Genomic DNA, 20949 nt, shown 5'->3' on the forward strand with positions numbered 1-20949 from the left:
GGAGGTGACTGGCAGGTGTGATGCTCAAAACAGTAAGTAGTACTGGACACAAGTAGAGGGTGCAGATGAGTGCCATGACCACAGAAGAACTGAACGGCTTGTGCCAACCTTCAATACGTTGACAGAGTCTGGTGCCACCGGCTCAGGGTCGTCCTTGACCGAGGTTGAGAGGTGCAGCATTCTGTGAGATGAACTCAGATGTGGCCTTGACAAGGTCAGACAGGCAGGGCATAATAACGTACGGGTGGGTAGCGAATGTGAGTTGGCCTAGAAGGCAGGCGAGTTCGTGCTGGAGGACGCAACGCCTGTCAGTGTGGCAGAGACTAAATGACGTCGGGGCAGAGACTAAATGACGTCGGGCCAGAGAGGTTGAGGTTATACTGGAAAACTACATAAATGGTTGGACAAGAGTGGCCCAAGCAAATCTGTTATTGGACTGAACACTTGAATACGTGCAACACGTCAATTGCTGGTTATACACACTGGTTGGGATGGCAGTGTGAACTGCAACAGTGCTAACCCCCATACTAACTAGAGGAGACTGCAACAGCATGAGCATAGGCCAGCCTGTGAGTACGTGGGTGGTGCACCTCGAAAGTGACAGGCACTAGCACCAAATTGATTGATGCACTATGGATGTGTGTGTGTGTGGGAGTTCCTTACCCCACCAATGACAAGTAGACCAAGTAATAGTAGTACTTGATGGATTGATGACAGGAGCTGAAGAGGTGAGGTTCGGGGCTACTACAGTCTTACGACAGAGAAACCGTAAGCAAGGCCGTTGCATACATAATTGACGAATTGCTGATCAGGATGTGAAGCAAGCATGGACGCAAAACGGGAAACGTGCAGAGGCGTATGAACAGAATGTACAGTATTATGCAGTGTGCGGTGGACGGTGGCCTTAGTGTCGCTCTGGACACTGAAGGCTGGCATGATGTTGGCAGCCCTATTGCTTGGGTTTACCACCCGCCCCCGAGCTGGTGGTGTTACCCTTACAGTGGGAAGCTGGGTGGCGACCCCGGCAGATTTGGCAGATGTGGGACCTGGAGCAAGGGTCGAAGCACCGACCCACATTGAAATTGCGGCAGACCGACTGTCCTGGGGAGGCTGAGCCCTTGGAGTTACTAGCGAAGCCAGAAAACTGTTGGTAGGACTGTTGGTAGGGACGAAAAGGACAGCGTCCATTAGCAGAAGGCGGATGTGCAGCGCCGCATGCCATGCAGGCAGACCGAGCGCGTCCTGTTGTCGCCAGCTGCCACAGGTTTGGGTCGATAATGTCCCACTTCAGCGACGAGTCGGCAGCAGCCTTGATGCGAAACTTCCTGTCATACTCCAACCACCCTTCAGGCGTGAATCTGCGATTAGCCTCGAGGATGAGGCCCTGGTAACACAGCAACTCCGCTGACCTGTGCGGGGCCACGTCGACAATAACCTGGCTCATGATCGTGTAGGCTTCCACCCACGTCGCAAGGTCGTGAACGTGCCTGCTCTTGCCGCGGGCAGCGCCGTCCTCGACCACCCGCAACGGGCCCCCATCCGACGACTCAAAACGGAGCACGTTCTGTGTGCGGGCGTGCGGCACAGAGCAAGACACAGAGGGCAAGAGCTCACTCAATTCCACGAACTCACCCATCAAAAATCCGCTCGCGATGTTTAGCTCCCAGGTGGGCGGCGAACGACTTGCTGCTACCTGAGCTGGCTGGGAGAGGAGTCGAGTTCGTATGACTATGAGGCAGAGAATCAGGAACCATGGCCGCCAGAAGTGTTGGCAAAGTCTCCGACACCACCGATACTATGGTGGAGCGGATTGCGTCGGGAGTTATCTCCGACGTCGGAGGCACAGACGGCGCCAACGGCTCGCGTTCTCTGTTGCCTGCTCCGCTCGCCGTGCTCGCTGCAGACTCGCAGGGATCAGCGTGATGAACTTGGGCCTGAATCAAGCGATCAACGAGGGCAGCCTTCTGGCCCGAAGTATCCAAACTCAACAGCGAGAGTTTGCTGCGGAGACGCGGAACCGTCATGGCGCGGATTTCATCGTCAGTATAGGCAGCCATGGCGTCGCGAAGACAAGGCGGCGAGGAGCGAATAAACTCACAAACTGTGAAACACTACGAGCGAGCAAGAAACTCACGAACTCTAAAGCACTACGAGCAAGCAAGAAACACAATGAACTGACAAGAGTGATCCGCACACAGAACGAATCGAAACACTACGAGCAAGGAAGAATGATCGTCGCACAGAACGGATCGAAAATATATAGCAGAGCAAACTCTAGCAAGACATGCAACGATGCATGCCACCCACGTTGAGTTACAAGCAAGCGCCATCATAACACCGCCAAACCCACCCACGTTAAGTTACGAGCAAGCGTCATCATAACGCTGCCACACGCCTTCCACATCGGAGGCGAGCGACACGCATGAATGCCAAACTTTAGTATGACACGTTGAGTGCCTACGACGCATGCCGCCTACGTTGAGCGTCGCGCATGAATGAATGTCGCGTTGAGTGTCACGTTGTATGACACATAGAATGCCACGATGCATAGAGTACCATGTGAGCACGTACAGCGCACGTTCATAGCAGCATAGTTTGAGTGGTAGCACGAAGCAGCCGCGTGCACCCATTAATCTGCATTATTACTATAATGCTACACACGCACACACACACACACATACACACACACACACACACACACACACACACACACACACAATACATACATATTCAGTCTCCTACTGATTGGTCTTGAGCCTTTGGAATATGGAGGGGTTTTGCGTCATGGTCTTAATAAGCATGTAGTGAATACTGTGAATGGTTCCCACACTCTGGCTAGCTAGCTGCTCTGACCTTCAATAGCATGTGCTATGATCAGTAGACTATGTGCTTGCATTACACCTCTAAAGTTCCCACTCTGCTGAGCACAAGGACAAGGAGTATTCTCTTGTAGGCTGTATGTATGTTTCCACCCTGCAATTGCTACGGCAACCACTAGCTAATGGTGTCTGGTGCGTACTGTTGTAATTGGTTCTGCAGAATGTGTGAATGATACCACTTGTGCTGGACTCCGGTCACAGCACGTCAAGCAGAATACAAACACGGCAAAACACTATGATCAAAATTTCCAGTGTAATACTGTAAATACTGTAAGTCTATTTGGGTCTATCTTGTTGTGTTCTGTTTCGGGGGGGGGGGGGGGACGAAGGAGGGAGGGGGAAGGATGGAGGAAAGAGGGAGGGAGAGGAATGGACAGAGGGAAAGATGGATGGCAAAGGCGAGAGAGAGAGAGAGAGAGAGAGAGAGAGAGAGAGAGAGAGAGAGAGAGAGAGAGAGAGAGAGAGAGAGAGAGAGAGAGAGAGAGAGAGAGAGAGAGAGATGTGTGCTCATGGTTCATGCTGCTGAAGAAAGAAACTAGACCAGATCAAGCTGGAGATGTTATGTTGAGGATAGTAGCAGGCGTCAGTGGTTGCGAAAAAACAATATCTGCGATCAGGCATACGTGTTGTTGTTGTTGTTGTTGTTGTTGTTGTTGCCGCCGCTGCCACTGCTGCTGCTGCTGCTGCTGCTGCTGCTGCGGCTGCTGCTGTTGTTTGTTTGTTGTTATTTTAGCATCGCAAACCAAACGGGCAGCGGCTTGCCCAATATTATGATGGCAATGGAAATGGTCCACCGGTACAATGTGGAATGTGTCATGCTGCAAGCTTGAAGTAGTGGCTTTTTCCTGGAAAGCAAACCTCGTCTTTGTCGCTAATAATCATCTTCAAAGTATGTTCTGCTTTCACCTGCTTGTTGCATATCTCTGTAGAGTTTAAAGCTTGAATCGATCGGTTTTGAGTCGGTGTTCAACGAGTCGTGCACGAATGATGCTGGGTCACCGTGCTGTACAGTGGAGGCTTTCCAGTGTGGTGAGTACATTTCGCATACACTCACGCAGGCATACAATCACGCAGGCATGCAATCACGCAGGCATGCAATCATGCAGGCATGCAATCACGCAGGCATGCAATCACGCAGGCATGCAATCATGCAGGCATGCAATCATGCAGGCATGCAATCATGCAGGCATGCAATCATGCAGGCATGCAATCATGCAGGCATGCAATCATGCAGGCATGCAGGGGTGTACTCAGCTAACATTACCATGTTTTACATAGATGAATGTACGCTCGCTCTTGTGCAAATGATTTGTGTCAGGCTTAGGGATTTACGGCAGTGTATTCTAGTGTATTCTAGTGTATTCTAGTGTATTCTAGTGTGTATTCTAGTGTATTCTAGTGTATTCTAGTGTATTCTAGTGTATTCTAGTGTATTCTAGTGTATTCTAGTGTATTCTAGTGTATTCTAGTGTATTCTAGTGTATTCTAGTGTATTCTAGTGTATTCTAGTGTATTCTAGTGTATTCTAGTGTGTATTCTAGTGTATTCTAGTGTATTCTAGTGTATTCTAGTGTATTCTAGTGTATTCTAGTGTATTCTAGTGTATTCTAGTGTATTCTAGTGTATTCTAGTGTATTCTAGTGTATTCTAGTGTATTCTAGTGTATTCTAGTGTATTCTAGTGTATTCTAGTGTATTCTAGTGTATTCTAGTGTATTCTAGTGTATTCTAGTGTATTCTAGTGTATTCTAGTGTATTCCGGCGGAATGACAGCAGCTACTTAGATTTGTTTAGTCACCTTACCAAAATTGTTGTTGTTACAAATATGTTTCTGCTTTAGTAAGTCACAAGTCACAGTGAGACTTCTGTGCAACAGCCTAGTGATGACATCTATGTTCTGTGTGCTTTCAATTGTCCTGTGTGCTATGAACTGGCTACAGTGTGCAACTGTAGTGACTGTGCAGCAACTCCGTCTTGTGCAGGAGTAAGATCTGACGTTTACTCTAGCTTACTCTAGCTTACTCTCTCTCTCTCTCTCTCTCTCTCTCTCTCTCTCTCTCTCTCTCTCTCTCTCTCTCTCTCTCTCTCTCTCTCTCTCCTCTCTCTCTCTCTCTCTCTCTCTCTTCTCTCTTTCTTTCTCTCTTTCTCTCTCTCTCACTCTCTCTCTCTCTCCTCTCTCTCTCTCTCTCTCTCTCTCTCTCTCTCTCTCTCTCTCTCTCTCTCTCTCTCTCTCTCTCTCTCTCTCTCTCTCTCTCTCTCTCTCTCTCTCTCTCTCTCTCTCTCTCAGCGTGGTCACATCCTCACTAATAGCCAATCATGTGCACATGTACCGTGCTGTATACAGGATGTGCCGACATTCTCACTAATAGCCTGTATCCACGGTGCATGCTTATCAGTAGTCTAACGAGATTCACTCCTCCAGCAGTACAACAACACACATATACATATGGTACATATGATACTGGCAAAACATGCCGCTTTGTGCATGTTATATTCGCCAGAATAAGATCGACAGAGAACTATATGAGGAAGAGCACTGAATGTATTACAGCAGATACTATACTTCAGAATGACAAGCAAGGAACTATTCGAAATCAGGAAAGCAATAACTGACATAGCTAGCAGAGTAGATTACGGGCTCTACTTCAAACACTACAGAATGCTGTATACATGGCAAAGCAGTTGACAACAGTGCACAGTGCATGCATGTATAGTGTGTAGTACACACAGAGCAGCGTATGGCGTACAGATCATGTACAGACCGACTATGGATTCAAACATAGCACTGCACAAGCCATGCTTGCATTGGGCTTGCATGTTGTGCGTGCAGATGTTGATCTGATGTTGCCTGTGCAATGTTGCTGTACTGGTGTTAGCTCCTTAGCCTTTGTTTTCAGATCATATGCCTCATTGAGGTAACTGCTGCTTCGAATTTCTCACTGCATGAATTGGTTTTCATCTTACTTCTTGTACATGTGTACATGTATGTATTGTGCAGTGCGACGATCCGTGGAGGGTGTTAAATCCTGCTACCAAGGGGAAGTGCAACAATTCCGCCTCCGCTGCACACTGTTGTGATAAGTACACCTGCAGTAAGCTGTGACATTACCTGTGTGCCTCGTGTGTGCCTCGTGTGTGCCTCGTGTGTGTGTGTGTGTGTGTATACGTGTGTGTGTATACGTGTGTGTGCGTGTGTGCATGCGTGTGCGTGCATGTGCACCCTATATAGTTGATGTGTGCTTTGTCTTGCTAGTATTGGTGTGTAGACGATGATATGTGTAAGATGCATGCGTGTATGGGATACACGATATGTGTAAGATGCATGCGTGTCTGGGATAGGCACTGGAGATCTCCTTTTGGTCCAGAACAAGAACAGAGTGTTATGGCGGAACGAGTGTATGGCGGTAGCATGGCACGACGTTTGCCTTGTGTGTATGCACGTTTCATCTGTTTGATTTGCATGTGTTGTTCTCTTGTCTCTTTCACTATCTGCAGAGTGCAAATCGCCACCCACCAGAAATTGCTCGGTACGTGCTCATCATCCCCCCGCCCCCCCCCCCCCCCCCCATGGTCACAAACCCTGATAAATATGATCAAACTAGTAGGAAGAAAGAAGAGGAGATGGATAAATCATCGTTTAGAATGAATGGGAGATTTTTCATATCTGTACTCATGTGTATTACATTTTATGTATTCATGTACCGTCAAACCTCTTTAGGACGAACTTCAAGGGACTGAGCAAGTTTGTTTGTCTTACCTGGAGTTCTTTTTATCCAGACTAGCATCCCCCCTCCCCCCCCCCCCCCCACACACACACACCTTGCAACAGAGCAACAGTACATGACATTGTATGTTGGACTACGCCGGGAGTGCCGCTACGAGCAACTGGTTAAAGTATCGAAGCAAGCGTACAATGACTCCGCATGGAGCCGCCAGATGACTCTGCATGGAGCTGCCAAATGCTTAATATAGGTATGCGGAAAACTAGTTGAGAGCATATTCCGTAAATCGGCACTCCCAGAACGGGCCATAAGAACAGTTACCCGTGCAGTCTGCAAGCAGCGCAGGCTAGTCAGAATTTGATATCAGGGGCTGAGGCCATTGTTGCAGTTACCCGTGCCTTGGCTGCAGTCGGCGTACGAATGTACCTCAGGCAGGCATCGCTCTTCCATCTGCCCGCCACTCTGATTATGGAGCCTGGCAACCCGGCCAGCGCTGCTGTGGTGGCGGCACCTATCCGGAATGAGTGGCCAGCATACAATGCCGAGTCAACACCGCGACTGGTCAGCGGAGCAACATCCTCACAGTTGTCGTAAATGTCGGTCGTGATAGAGGCTGACCATTACCCGGAAAAAACAGAGGTCGGTCCGGGCTGGCAGAGCTGTGCGTTCCCAGCACTTCATCCTAGGACCCAGCCTCTTCCTTCTATACACCTGTGACATTGAACAATGTTTAACTCCAGGAACGCAGCTGAGCAGCTTTGCAGACGACACCACACTCTACAGCTTAGTACAGCCAACTGACGATCTCCAACAGTCCACCGCCTCCCTCCAAGGGTCCCTCAACAGTCTTGAGGAGTGGGGCCGCAAGTGGCGTATCTGTTTTGAGCCAGCCAAGACACAGCGCATGACTCTACATCGCAAGCACGTTCCCCCCTGCACTCCACCAGTCACCTTTGGAGGTGAAGCACTCCAGGAGACAGATACCCTGAAGCTGCTGGGAGTCATGCTCGACCCTACTCTCTCCTACAGAGCGCACACTCGCAGTGTTGCACTGCGCGCCTCCCAAAGGCTGGGTTTCCTACGAAAGGCAGCACCCATCCTGGACGACCATGGTCGAGTGACGGTCTACAAGGGATTCGTGCGACCTCTACTTGAATATGCCCCGCTGGCCTGGTCGAGCGCAGCCGCAACTAACATGGCCCAGCTGGACAAGGTTCAGCAACGTGCCCTGCATGTCCTGGGACCTGGAACCATCCTCCAAAGTCTTCAGCTTCGTCGGATGGTGGCAGCCCTGTCATACTTGTTCAAGCTGCACTACATTCCAGGGCCTCCCCAGGTAAAGGCCATGCTGCCACCAACCAAGCCCCCTGCCGTAGCTAGCATGTGCACACGGCAAAAACGTCAGACGCACCATGCCTTTCAGCTGAAGTGGACACCCCCTCGCACAGCCCCTGACTACCTCCTGCGATCCTTCCCCTTCTTCGCCATCACACCCTGGAACAACCTGCCTGCGGACCTCCTGCTTCACGAGCCTCATTCAAGACGCCTCCAAACCTTCAAGGTCAACGTATGTAAGGATCTAATCCGAAAGAGATGGCTGTGGTCCACACAGTACCTGTGACGATGATATTGAGATTTGAGACCCATTTAGTATTTACCTCTCTACTACTACTTGCTTGTTATGATTATTGTTCTCTTTCTTCATTTTCCCTTCTGGTTTAGTCATTACACGTATTTATTATTATTTGGTGCAATACTAGCGCCCCTTTCTCGCACCAAATTATTATTTTTGCTACCTGACCATGCAACCCCCCCCCCCCCCCCCGGGCCCCCCTTTTTTTCGATGCCAGGTTGCAACGCTAACGCCGAGACCCCTGGTCGGTCGAGTTGCTCCCTGTACATCGGCACGTCGTCCCTACATCCCCTGTGTCTTGTCTTGTGTTTGTCTCCACATGTCTCTTTGTACTTGTAGGGCTGTGTTCCCAATAAATAAATAAAATAATTAATAAACTTCACGAAAGTTCGCCGTACTTCCTCCGTATACAAAAACTTCGTGACTTTTTTGAAAGGTGTTTTTGAGCAAGAACCTGCTCAACGAACGGCGCCAAAGGCTGTCATCGACAACCCACGTCTATGTTGAGGTTAGTTTGGTTGATCCCGAACAGATTCTCCACGGACGCCTTGCGTGTGAGGACGTTGCGGACAGAAACTCAAGAGTCAAATGAAAAAAACTAACACTTACTTGCTCGAAACTGACACCGTGACGAAGTGTAGCTCGTGGCTGGAACACGGAGTCATGCGGCACTCGCTGCCCTGAAACTGGCCAGGCTCGTACTTGCGGTGCGCGGCCCCATAGATCTACGCAGCGTGAGAACATAGATTTGTTTCGCTCGCACGGCAAGATGAAACATTTCAGTCGTCGTGCAACCAGCGCAGACTCAGGATCAGAATGTCGATGGCCTGGCTTTCTTCGCCTCTCTCCAGTCAGACGTCTCCTTTGTCGCCAAGGGGAATCGCAGGGACCTGCTCTAAGCCATTGTAGAATGCTTGGGAGGATTATCCTGGCGAGAAAATGCGAAGCGTGTGGATCTGCTTGTACGACTCGTTTCACGGCATAATGGAGGTCGCGGGTTGGAACAACTGATTATAATCGACACCGATTCGTACACAGCTATAGAGATGAAGAGGACGTAGCCAAAGTCCAGCGTCGGATCATCACTGCAGGTGACAAGAATCTAAACGAAAAGCGAGCGGAAGCAGCAACTGTTGGCGATGCGGAGTCAGCGTCGTCAGGTGACCATGACATGAGCGACGAAGACTCTGAAAAAACTCAATCTCATTCGTCTGAGTTGCTTTTTTCTTTGTATATAGCTTGAAAACAGGTTAGACAATGCCGCGAGTGTTACTCCAAGTCAAACGGAACAATTCCAGAGCTGTGCGCAGCTTTCAAAAAAAGTCACGAAGTTTTTGTATACGGAGGAAGTACATGAGTTGGTCGTAAATGAATAATTTTGACTTTGATATGATGCCTGGCTGACTGTAGTATTGATGATATCTCCAGTCCAAAACAACAAGAGTCCAGAGTCAAACCATGCACAGCAACTAAAAGCCGCCAAGTCCGTTCAGGCGCGTGCGCGCGCGCGGGAAACGGCACATGCTACATGCATAACATCACGATGTACTACTCTGTCCCCGGGGAAAATTGCGGAAAAAAATCGCAAAAAACGCGGGGAAAAACGCGGCATAATATGGCATAATTTGCGGCGAATTTGCGGTAAATATGCGGTAAATATGCGGTGAATGCGGCAATTTTCAGTGAGTATGTAGTGAAATCAATCAGTTACAAGTCTCTGGTGTATAAAGCACCCATTATTTGAGTAAAAAGCCGCCACGATGAGACGTTGCTGACCGAAAAGTGCACAGTGTGTACGTGTAGTGCAACAAAAAGTTCAAAAAACGCGGGAAAATCGCGGAAAACGCGGTCTTTTAAAAAATCGCAAAAAACGCGGAAAAAAACGCGGCCGCGGAATCGCAATTTTCCCCGGGGACAGACTACTACTACTACTACATGCATCATGAATGTCTGGAGTGGCCAAGGAATGCCACAGCGCGTAGGAACACGTGAACACTACATCTCTCCCAAGCACAGATGAAAAAACGTAGGGTGAAAAGTGGAAAACTGAAAACACGAGGCATGGATAAATGACTTGATGTCAGGCTGTCCCTCTCTCTATGCTACAGATAGAAAAGGCGGCGCAGGTAAACAGTCACACAAAGGATAAAAGGGAAAAAACTGAAGCCAGTCTGAGATTCAGGGTGGACTTGATGGACACATACATCAGGTGGCGCGTGCTGTTTGGACATATTTGTGGACCGCCTTGGCCAAGCGGGGTGGCTGCTGACGCCGCCGGTGGGGCAGGGGTGGTGTTGTCGGTGGTGGCGGCGGGGTAGGTAGTGGAGGCTCGGGCGACGGAGGATGAACCACGATAGCGGGAGCCGGCTTCATAAATGACACATGCCTAGAGACCCGCTGGCCTGTGACTGGATGGGTGATGACCACGGTGGAGCCCGTCATCTCGTCCACAGTCCATGGGTCTGGATCCCAGATTGAGTCGAGCTTGTTGTGCTGCCGTTCGTTCTTGCGCAGAACTTGTTGACCCGGCTTGAGGGTGATGGTCGAAGCCGGTTGCGCACTGCGATGGTGGTTCGCCGCCTCGCATTGGCGGGCGCGGAACGCATGCTCCTTGTTCGCCGTGACGGTCGCATCTGGTGCTGGGGCCGTGCACGGGCTGGGGAGAGTGTCCCGGATGCTGCGGCCGAACATGATGGTAGCTGGCGGCGGGCCTGTGGCGGGGTGGGGAGTGGTGCGGTATGCGAGTAGCCACTCGTCAAGTGCAGCACGCAAATCTCGGCCATCCAGTTGGGCAGCACGGAGGACCTTGCCGGTCGTGCGGTTCACCCGCTCCACTGCACCATTGGCTTGGGGCCAGAGAGGAGGCGTGCAACGGTGAGCGATGCCCATCTGGGCCAGGAAACGATTGAACTCCGCCGAGCGGAACTGGGGGCCGTTGTCAGAGACCACTTCTTCTGGCAGGCCGAATGCTGCGAACGCACTGCGGAGCATTGCAAGGACGCCAGCTGTAGCGGGAGTGGAGTTGAACACGTGAGTGACTGGGTAGCGACTCAGTTGGTCCACCGCAACCAAGAGTGTGCTTCCGCCTGGCAAGGGGCCATACAGGTCGACAAACACCCGTTGCCATGGCGCCGTCGATGGTGGGGTCGGTGTGGATTCCGGCCTGTATGGGCCTGTTGGCGTGTTTGCCTGACAGGAGAGGCATTGGCGGCAGAGGGATTCCGCAGCGGACGTCATGCCAGGCCACCAGACTTTCGTGTACAGTCGTTGCTTGGTCCGTGTCATGCCTTGGTGGCCGGAGTGGGCCAGCTGAAGTGTCCGCTCTCGGAGAGACAGTGGAATCACCAGACGATGGTCCTTGAGCAGGAGACCGTCGGCGGCGGAGAGTTCATGCCTTTGCGTGTAGAAAGGGCGGATGTCCACTGCCTTGTCGTCCCACATGCCCGTCTGCAGTGACAGCAGCACGGCCTGGAGCGTTGAGTCTGCTCAAGTTGCGCCTTGGATGTCGGACAAGAGGAGGGCGTTGGGAACAGAGGACTGCGCGATGGCATTGATATAGGCGGTGTCCTCCTCCTCACCAACATTCGGCAGGGGAGGATGTGGCTGAGGGTGACGACTCAAGACGTCTGCTGGGTTGGTAGGGCCAGGTTCATACACCAGCTTGAAGTGGAGGTCTTGGACCTTGAGAGCCATCCGTTCAATGCGGGGTGGAGGTCGTGAAGACGGGTGAAGCAGCTGTAGAAGGGGCTTGTGGTCGGTGTGGACCGTGAAGCCGGGGTCGCCGCTGAGGAAATGGGAGAAGCGCAAACAGCCGTACTTCACACCGAGGGCTTCGCGTTCCGTTTGCGAATAACGCTGCTCAGTGGGGGTCAGGCTGCGGCTTGCGAATGCGACTGGTTTCAGCTCGGAGTGATCCTGGACGACTGCTTCAGGAGACTGGCAGAGGATGGCGCCAAGGCCAACGGGTGAGGCATCGACGTAAAGGTGAGTGTGTTTGGTACGGTCGAAGTAGGCGAGGGCCCGATCAGCTGCTATGTCGGCTTTGATGGCATCGAATGCTGCCTGAGCCTCGGGTGACCAATCCCACTGCTGACCCTTGCCAAGGAGTTTCCGCAGGGGTGCCGTCTTGGTGGCCATGTCGGGGATGTAATGGCGCATGAATGTCGCCAAACCCAGGAAACTCTTGATATCGGAAGCTGACTTGGGTGTGGCGAAAACAGCAATGCTCTCTTTGTGGTGTGGTGCAGCCTGAGTGCCCCGGCGACTGTAGATAGTCGACATGAAGGCCAGGCGGGTTTGGCGAAACTGGCACTTCGCCAGGTTGAGGGTAACATTGTGGGCACGTAGGCGTTGCAGGCAGGCGTGTAGGCGCTCATCGTGGACTTGGGTCGTCTCGCCGTAGATGAATATATTGTCGTGCACACTGCGAACACCTGGGAGACCCGCGAGGACATGGTCCATGGTCCGCTGGAGGATCTCAGACGCTGAAGCCAACCCCATGGCGAGTCGCTTGCACCGCATTAGGCCGAGGGGCGTGTGGAACACGGTGAAAAGACGGGATGACTCGGCCAGTGAGATCTGGTGGAAGGCCTTGTTCATATCCAACTCGGTGAACACGGTGGCCCCTGGCATGTCGGAAGTAATATCCTCGAGCGTGGGGATGGGATGGCGTTCCCGTGCCGCAACGGCGTTGACATCACGGAAATCCTGCGTGAGGCGCTTTTTGCCCTTGCGCTTCGGCACGACCAGCATTCGGGCAACCCATGGGGTGGGGCCAGTGGCAGGCTCGATGACATCCAATGCGAGCTGCTCATGGAGCTCAGCGAGTGCGTCCTCCTGGAGGTGGACAGCCACTTTGGATGGTGCGTGAGCGACAGGGCGGGCGTTGCCTTATACGTGGATATGGGCTTCTACGTCGTTGATGCAGCCGAGGCCCTGGAAGCGGTCGTGGTACTCAGCAAGGTCGTCTGGCAGTTGCGGACTTTCGATGCTGTGGACCAGCTGGATGAGGCCAAAACGCATGGCGGTCTCGCGGCCAACGATAGCAGCGGTACGTGGCGCGTGTGCGACAACGAGGAATGTTGCCGTCGAACTCATGGTAGCGGAGGAAACTCAGAGGGTGATGCTACCCAGAAGAGGAAGAGGTGAAGTTGAGCCGTAAGCAAAGATTTGCACATCCGTTTGCTGAAGTGCTGCACCAGGGGCAACCTTTGCCAGGTCATCAGTATTGATGATATTGTGACTGGCACCACTATCCACCAAGACAGTCAGGGGTATGCCGTTGACGTGCACAGTGCGCCGGGCATCCTCACGGCAGGGTGCCGTAGATGGGCGAGGCGGAGAGGCGGTAGAAAACAGCTCTGCGCCAATCTCTAAAGAATGAATGGCATGGTGGCCGCTGTTGACAGCGTGCTGGTCAGAGTGTTGGTGGGGACGGCGTTCCCTGAACATAAGTGGCCTGGATGGCGGAGTCCGAGGCGCGGCATGTCGCAGCGAAATGGTTTGGCTTGCCACAGCGGCTACAGAACTGGCCCTTGGCAGCGTCACATGTGGCATGGCCTGGCTTTCCACACCGGTAGCAGGTCAGACCGGATGAGGTAGGCTGTGGACACTGGGCTTGGGGCTGGCGTGCAGCTGCGTAGCCGTGGCGCTGTGACCCGGAGAGGGCATCCACATGGGCAGGCTGGGGTGCTGCTGACGCCAGGGAAGCGACGTGGGCGTCCTGCTGTGAAGCCACTGAAGAGCCCAGAGAGGCGTCCTTGATGGCGAGTACATGGGTGATGCTGGCCTCATACGCGCGGGCTGCTTTCATAGCTTTGTCGGAGTCGAGGCCATCGATCTCCAGCAGTTTTCGCCGAAGGGCGTCGGACTTGCAGCCGATGATCAGCTGGTCCAAGACAGCCAATTTCTCCGCGGCAGTATCCGGGAAGCCGCTGCGTTTTACGTGGTCGCCCAAACGACAGCAGAAACCCGCCATAGTCTCGGTCGGCTGTTGACGAAGCTGACGGAAATTGTACCTGAGGAGCGTTTTGTTTTGGTGTTTATCGAACTCGTCCTGCAACGCTTTGGCGAGGTCGTCGAATGTTGCCCCTGTGTTGCTGAGAGTGGGCACGAGTTGCTGGATGTCGTCTCCTCCCAGGTACTGGAGTAGCCCACGCTGTTGGTCGTCATCGCCAATTTTGGACGCAGCAAGATAAAGTTTGAAACTCCATGTCCAGGCGGGCCAGCGCATGGCGGCATCGTAGAGGGAGACATAAATTGGAAAAGGTCCAGGGGGCGGAATGGCGGGTGGTCGGTCACCCATGCTCGCCGCGGAGGAACGAAATAGCTCGCAGCGCCAATGTAGTATTGATGATATCTCCAGTCCAAAACAACAAGAGTCCAGAGTCAAACCATGCACAGCAACTAAAAGCCGCGAAGTCCGTTTCACGCGCGCGCGGGAAACGGCACATGCTACATGCATAACATCACGATGTACTACTGTAAGACATGTATATATAACGAGGAAGCAAATCTAACGTTTTAACGGATGACATTTCTTCGTTATAATAAGATCCGTTGAAGCCGTACTGCTTCATATATGCTGTGTGTGGATATGGCAGAATACTGCGAGATCGTTAACATATCTTCTCGTTAACCTATGAATTTTGGACAATCGTTAAATTTGCGACTCGTTATAATAACATGTCTTACAGTACTACTACTACATGCATCATGAATTTCTGGAGTGGCCAAGGAATGCCACAGCGCGTAGGAACACATGAACACTACACCGACCATAGGATTGGCCCAAGTTCGTACTAATGGAATTTTCTCCTTCTCAGTGTTCGTCCTAAAGAGGTTTGACTGTATATTCATCCATGTGTACTCCTGTGTTACCATGTGGTTTTATGTATATTCATGCGTACCATGTATATTCATGTGTACCATGTATATCCATGTGTACCGATTGTATAGCCGGTTGTAACGTGGATGTGCGAACCTTACCTTACCGATGTGTATTCATGTGTAGGCATGTGTATTCATGTACTAGCCATGTGTACCCCCCATGTATACTCATGTGTATTGATGTATGTGTATTGCTGCAATCCACAGGACTCTAAACTTAAAAACAGCAAGTGTGGCTGTCCGTACCAAGGTAAGTCTTCTGCTGCTGCTAGTGGTGGTGCTGCTGCTGCTGTTGCTTCTGCTGCTGCTGCTGCTGTTGCTGCGGCTGCTGCTGCTTCTGCTGAAGCTGCTGGTGCTGGTGCTGGGTACATGTAGTTGTCACCTAGCACTGCCTTCTGTTGCTTATGCCTAGTTATTAGCTACTCAGGGTTCTAGCCAAAGGGGGTAGGGGGACGCAGCCCCCCCCCCCCCCCTGTGAAAAAGTGCCGCCCCCCTACTCATTTTCCGATTTTTGTGTTTTTTCATGCCATTCAACGAAAATGCAGACGATAGTCAGTACTAGAGGGTTCGTAAAGGCACATCTGTCTGGGGTGAAGTCAGGTGTCCGCCCCGTACGTTGCATTTCGCATTGTAAGACAGTTGTTTTGAAAATGGAATAATGGGTTACAACCTTACAGGGTAACTGTTTTCCCTGCCCCCCCCCCCCCCCTACTATTTTGACCGGGCTAGAACCCTGACTACTGGTTGTTAACTACCTACTGGTTATTACCTGCGCTGTGTGTAACGTGGACAGGCTGTTACACAGCTGGGCTCTGTCAATGTTTCAGAGTATGTGTTTCTGTTTCTGTCTTATTTCTTGTTCTTAGAGTGTGACACGTCCCAGGATAAGCCTGTCGACTGCTGTGTACGTACTTGACAAGTGACGACTGTGTAGTGCAGATCCAGTGCCTGGGTCTGAGGTCCAGTGCCTGGGTCTGAGGTCCATTACTGGGTCTGAGGTCCAGTACCTGGGTTTGTGCTGACTGTGCATCGTACAGTTTTTTGCCAGGCCTCTACATGTTCCATGTCACTGTGTGTGCACTGATAAAGCTACTCTACATGTTCCATGTCACTGTGTGTGCACTGATAAAGCTACTCTACATGTTCCATGTCACTGTGTGTGCACTGATAAAGCTACTCTACATGTTCCATGTCACTGTGTGTGCACTGATAAAACTACTCTCAGGGGCGTACACCGCTCGCCTCTAGGAGTGGTTCCCATGCAAACTGATCAACCAACATAATTCCACACGGCTAGTGCTCTTATACGTATCCGATGGAGTTTCTGCATAAACTGCTGGATAATGTCACTGCTACGCGTATTTGATTCAAAAAGACTGAACTTTGCCAAGGCATTTTTTATGGATGTTTTGTTCAGCAGGACGATTTCATGTTATGCCGTGAAACGAGTCGCTGAAGCACATCCACACGCTCAGTCTTGAGTCGGGTTATATTCTCGGGAGGACTGCGGTAAAGCTGCCCAAACTTTGAATCACCTGGAGCAAACATTACACAGGGCAAGCAGAAGCCACCATGGAACGCCGGTCAAAAGACTACCCAGGGAAAATCCTCCAACCAGGATAGTTGAAAGCGGCGCTGTTTGCCACCCGTCTGGACACGCACAGGAAACGAAATCCTTCGCCTTCAGTGCAGCTAGTGGCGCACAATGATTGTCAATGACGGAAATCTTTTCCATGTATGGCAAATTTCGGAGGAATCAGGGATTCCACCGTGGAGGTACACTTTCAGAATATCCTTTCCAACACACTCCAATGTCACTGAAGTAAGTCTTGGATGATCCAGCAGCTTCCAACAACGGTCGCTCTACAGCTTCGCCGACGATTCCGTCCTCTGTGCTGCTCGTTGCAGACTCCACTTGGAAGTCAGGTGCGTCCGCAATCTCATCTATCGCTTGACCTTCGTCACTGGCTACACGCTTTGCCTCCTGCTCAAAATAGCTCTGAATAGAGCGCTGGCCCTCTGGATGTCGACTCTTCATTTTTCTTTTCCACAAAGCGAAAGCGTCGTCAAAAACGTAATCAACTTTGTCGAAACAAACTGCAAAGGAAATGACTCTGAGATCGAGGAATCGCTGTAACTCGTATGTAGAGACTTCGTTGCACCCAGTAAGTTCAGTAGATCTACGCTGTGTCACAAAAATGCCTCAGCAGCACTTTTACACCTTGCCTTGTCACCGTCCTCGGACGGTCAGGCGGACTGCAGGCGACTACGCCGCCAAGGCATGTATGCACTGCATGCACGCTGGGCCTTGATCAAAACATTCTCCGTAGATCTACCCACATCGAAATTATTTTACTGGTTCCCGGGCATCCCGGGAACCGCCCTATGTACGCCCCTGACTCTACATGTTCCATGTCACTGTGTGTGCACTGATAAAGCTACTCTACATGTTCCATGTCACTGTGTGTGCACTGATAAAGCTACTCTACATGTTCCATGTCACTGTGTGTGCACTGATAAAGGCTCCGAGGTTCACTCTATACGAGATTTGCAATATTTTGCATTAATGTCACAAACCCTGATAAATATGATCAAACTACTGTATTTTCCGGAGCATAAGCTGCACTGGAGTATAAGCCGCACCCCCATTTTTTTTCCCAGGAAATACAGACATCTATCCTATTTATGAGTGCGGCTTATACTCCTGAAAAGACGGGAGTAGGATGAAATGGATAAATCATCGTAAAGGAATAGGAGCTGATAGTTGTTGCTCTTCCCGTATGTCGGTTGCACGGCATTGGTGATGTTAGGCGTGGATGTGTGTGTGTGTGTGTGTGTGTGTGTGTGTGTGTGTGTGTGTGTGTGTGTGCGTGCGTGCGTGAGTTTGTGTGTGTGTGTGTGTGGATGTGTGTGTGTGTGTGTGTGTGTGTGTGTGTGTGTACGTGTGTGCGTGTGTACGTGTGTGATATGTGTGCGGGAAAAAAATGAAAAAGACCAAAAGGAATCAAAGCAATTGCTGTCCCACCCGGTGCTGCTGACTGGCATACACTGCACGGTTGAGGTGGTCTAACAGCGTGCACGGTTGAGGTGGTCTAACAGTGTGTTGCCATTTTTCAACTGTCCATATCATCTTCTCTGACTACAGTGCGGAACATTGGTGGTGGAAAAGAATGGAACTGGTACTCCCTGTAACTGCTTTGATAAGAAATTCTGTGCCAAAAGAAGTGAGTGTGACAGTAAATGTATGTTGGATTGTCTGCTGTCACTGTTGAACACACATTGATTGTATGTTGGATTGTCTGCTGTCACTGTTGAACACACATTGATTTTATCCAGTCACCAGTATGCATGTACTAAGCAGTAAGCAGCAGCTTTTGGCCCGCGAAGCAACGAGAGAGAGAGAGAGAGAGAGAGAGAGAGAGAGAGAGAGAGAGAGAGAGAGAGAGAGAGAGAGAGAGAGAGAGAGAGCTTGAAAGCCAGGGAGCCCTCGCTATGCTTTGTCTTTACCTAGGTGGTCATGTGTGTTATTTGCACTGATAGAAACGTCTTTCACTATGGGGCACATGTTTTTGTATCGCTAAGACGTTTCCATCAGTTCCGAAAACACACATGATGACCCAGGTAAAATCAAAGCAGAGCAAGGGCTCCTGGGCTTTCAAGCCCTCTCGTTCGTAATTTTTTAAAAAGAAACTTATCTCATAAGCACACATAGATACATAACTCAAATCTCAATCTCTCAGTCACCCAGACAGGTACGTTCTACTAAGTAGATATAATATTACGCTATGGTGCTAGCTTATTAAAAGATGCATTCCCTCGATACACTTTGCATACATACACATTCTACCCAATTGCTTCACTTTATGATCCTGCCATTGAAAGCCCTGTATGAGTATGTAGCCACTGCCAGCTAGCTGTCTTTGACGGTACTGTACAGGACGTGTACGGGATAGCCAGCCAGGCCTGGCACGTCATGTGATGATGCCCTAGGACCCTCCCCCCACCCCCCGACCACACACACACAGATATGAAATAAAGGGCCATGGACCCTGGCTAGCGCCAGTCGCTACTAAAGTAACGTCTTGTGTATAGCTACGGGAAAAAAGCGATTCTACCTCTGCCACATGTTTACAATAAAGCAATTCTACCTGTACCACATGTTTAGCAATAAAGCAATTCTTCTCTGTCCACCCTGCACTCCACTCGTTTCGCACACATCCGCACATTCACTCATACGTGTACACCACTATTGAACACGTCAATATTGCCAGTGGGGGCCACCATAGCACAGCGCCCCAACTTATCTTCTTTGCACACAATTCCGTGGGCATGACTATACAAAACCATTGCCTAGTCCAACAAAAACTCCAGCTATGTACAACCAAAAACCACATTAGACCCTTATGCATCCACACAGCTCTAGAACAATACAAGCGATGATATAATATTATGAAATTACATGATGATTACTGGGGTGGGTGGGTGGGCACTCTCACTCAACTCTCCGCACAAAGCCAAAAGAGGCCGACCCTGCACTCGTCACCCCCCTTTATCCCACACCGTGCTCCCTCGTACCCGTTCCCGGGTGGACAGAGAACACTACTTCTCTGCTAATTCTTATACTGTGACGTCAACCGCAGAGAAGTGACATCACCTCCACCACATGCGCTCTTTGACCGACCTCATCACACCAGCAATAGGACTCAAGACATAACCTAGGATTCAAACCCGCACTACCGCCCTGCAGACATAACCTAGGATTCAAACCCGCACTACCGCCCTGCAGACATAACCTAGGATTCAAACCCGCACTACCGCCCTGCATGCATTCCCCCCATACACTTTGCATACATACTCATTCTTCCAAGTTGCTTCACGTTATGATCTTTCATTTGAAAGCCCTATTTGAATATTGTGGCCAGCTGTCTTTGATGGTACGGTACGGGACAGGTACGGAGTAGCGCCAGGCATGCCGATGCTGTCCTTGATGGTACGCTACGGGACAGGTACGGGATAGCGCCAGGCATGCCGATGGCACAAACAAACAAACACGGAATTAAAGCTGTGTGGACCCTGGCTAGCGCCAGACGTTACTGAAGTAACGTCTTTTGCATAGCTACGGGAATAAAATGTCCTTCATACAGCGCTGTTTCAACCATAAATGTCTCATCAATGAGGGTTGAGAGCACTGAATGAAGGGCTAGAGTTAGTTAGCATCACTAGTTACAGATAATAACTGTGAACGCAAAGAAGCACGATTCCGCGCCTTGAGGTGACAGACGTGCTAAGTGCTAACACTTAGTAAATGCCCCCCGGTGCCTCTCGCGTTACTACTCGCAGTGTCGTGTTAGAGCCCAACGTCTGAACTGTCACCCTTATCTTCACTATGCTCGGTTTATTCTAGAGTGCTAGAATCTGTTGTGCCGCCTTCAGCATCTCTACAATGTTTGTTCTCAGTACTTCAAAGTACACTTAGGACGCCTAGCAGTGCCGTCTTCTCTGTAACTAGTGCTGCTAAATAACTCTAGCCATTCATTCAGTACTCTCAACCCTCACTGATGAGACCTTAGTGGTTGAAAAATCGCTGTATGGAGGACATTTTATTGATTTTGTCAGTATCTACAACTTGCCAACTTGTAGTCATGTTGCTGGTATAATGAGGTCGGCCAGAGAGCGCATGTGGTGGAGGTTGAATTGCTGTATAAGGAGGCATATATACATGTATCTTCTCAGTTGACACATGACACATGACACATGACACATGACACATGATGGATTGATATGCTCAAAGGAGGTTTACAGAGTTCGTTGCAACTCAGACTTTCTTT

General features: G+C 50.6%; 1 protein-coding gene across 1 annotated transcript in view; it reads left to right on the top strand.

Annotated features, from left to right (window-relative positions):
- Positions 1-20949, top strand: part of LOC135806592 (von Willebrand factor-like) — a 140491-nt gene that overhangs the window by 70230 nt on the left and 49312 nt on the right. The window contains exons 69-76 of the mRNA XM_065320794.1: positions 3040-3149; positions 3809-3908; positions 4819-4862; positions 5877-5970; positions 6374-6405; positions 15329-15371; positions 15988-16025; positions 18267-18345. Coding sequence (XP_065176866.1) covers positions 3040-3149; positions 3809-3908; positions 4819-4862; positions 5877-5970; positions 6374-6405; positions 15329-15371; positions 15988-16025; positions 18267-18345 — 540 coding nt within the window. The remainder of the gene's footprint in view (positions 1-3039; positions 3150-3808; positions 3909-4818; positions 4863-5876; positions 5971-6373; positions 6406-15328; positions 15372-15987; positions 16026-18266; positions 18346-20949) is intronic.

The sequence above is a fragment of the Sycon ciliatum genome, chromosome 1 (genome assembly GCF_964019385.1).
Source record: "Sycon ciliatum chromosome 1, ocSycCili1.1, whole genome shotgun sequence".
Classification (NCBI taxonomy): domain Eukaryota; kingdom Metazoa; phylum Porifera; class Calcarea; order Leucosolenida; family Sycettidae; genus Sycon; species Sycon ciliatum.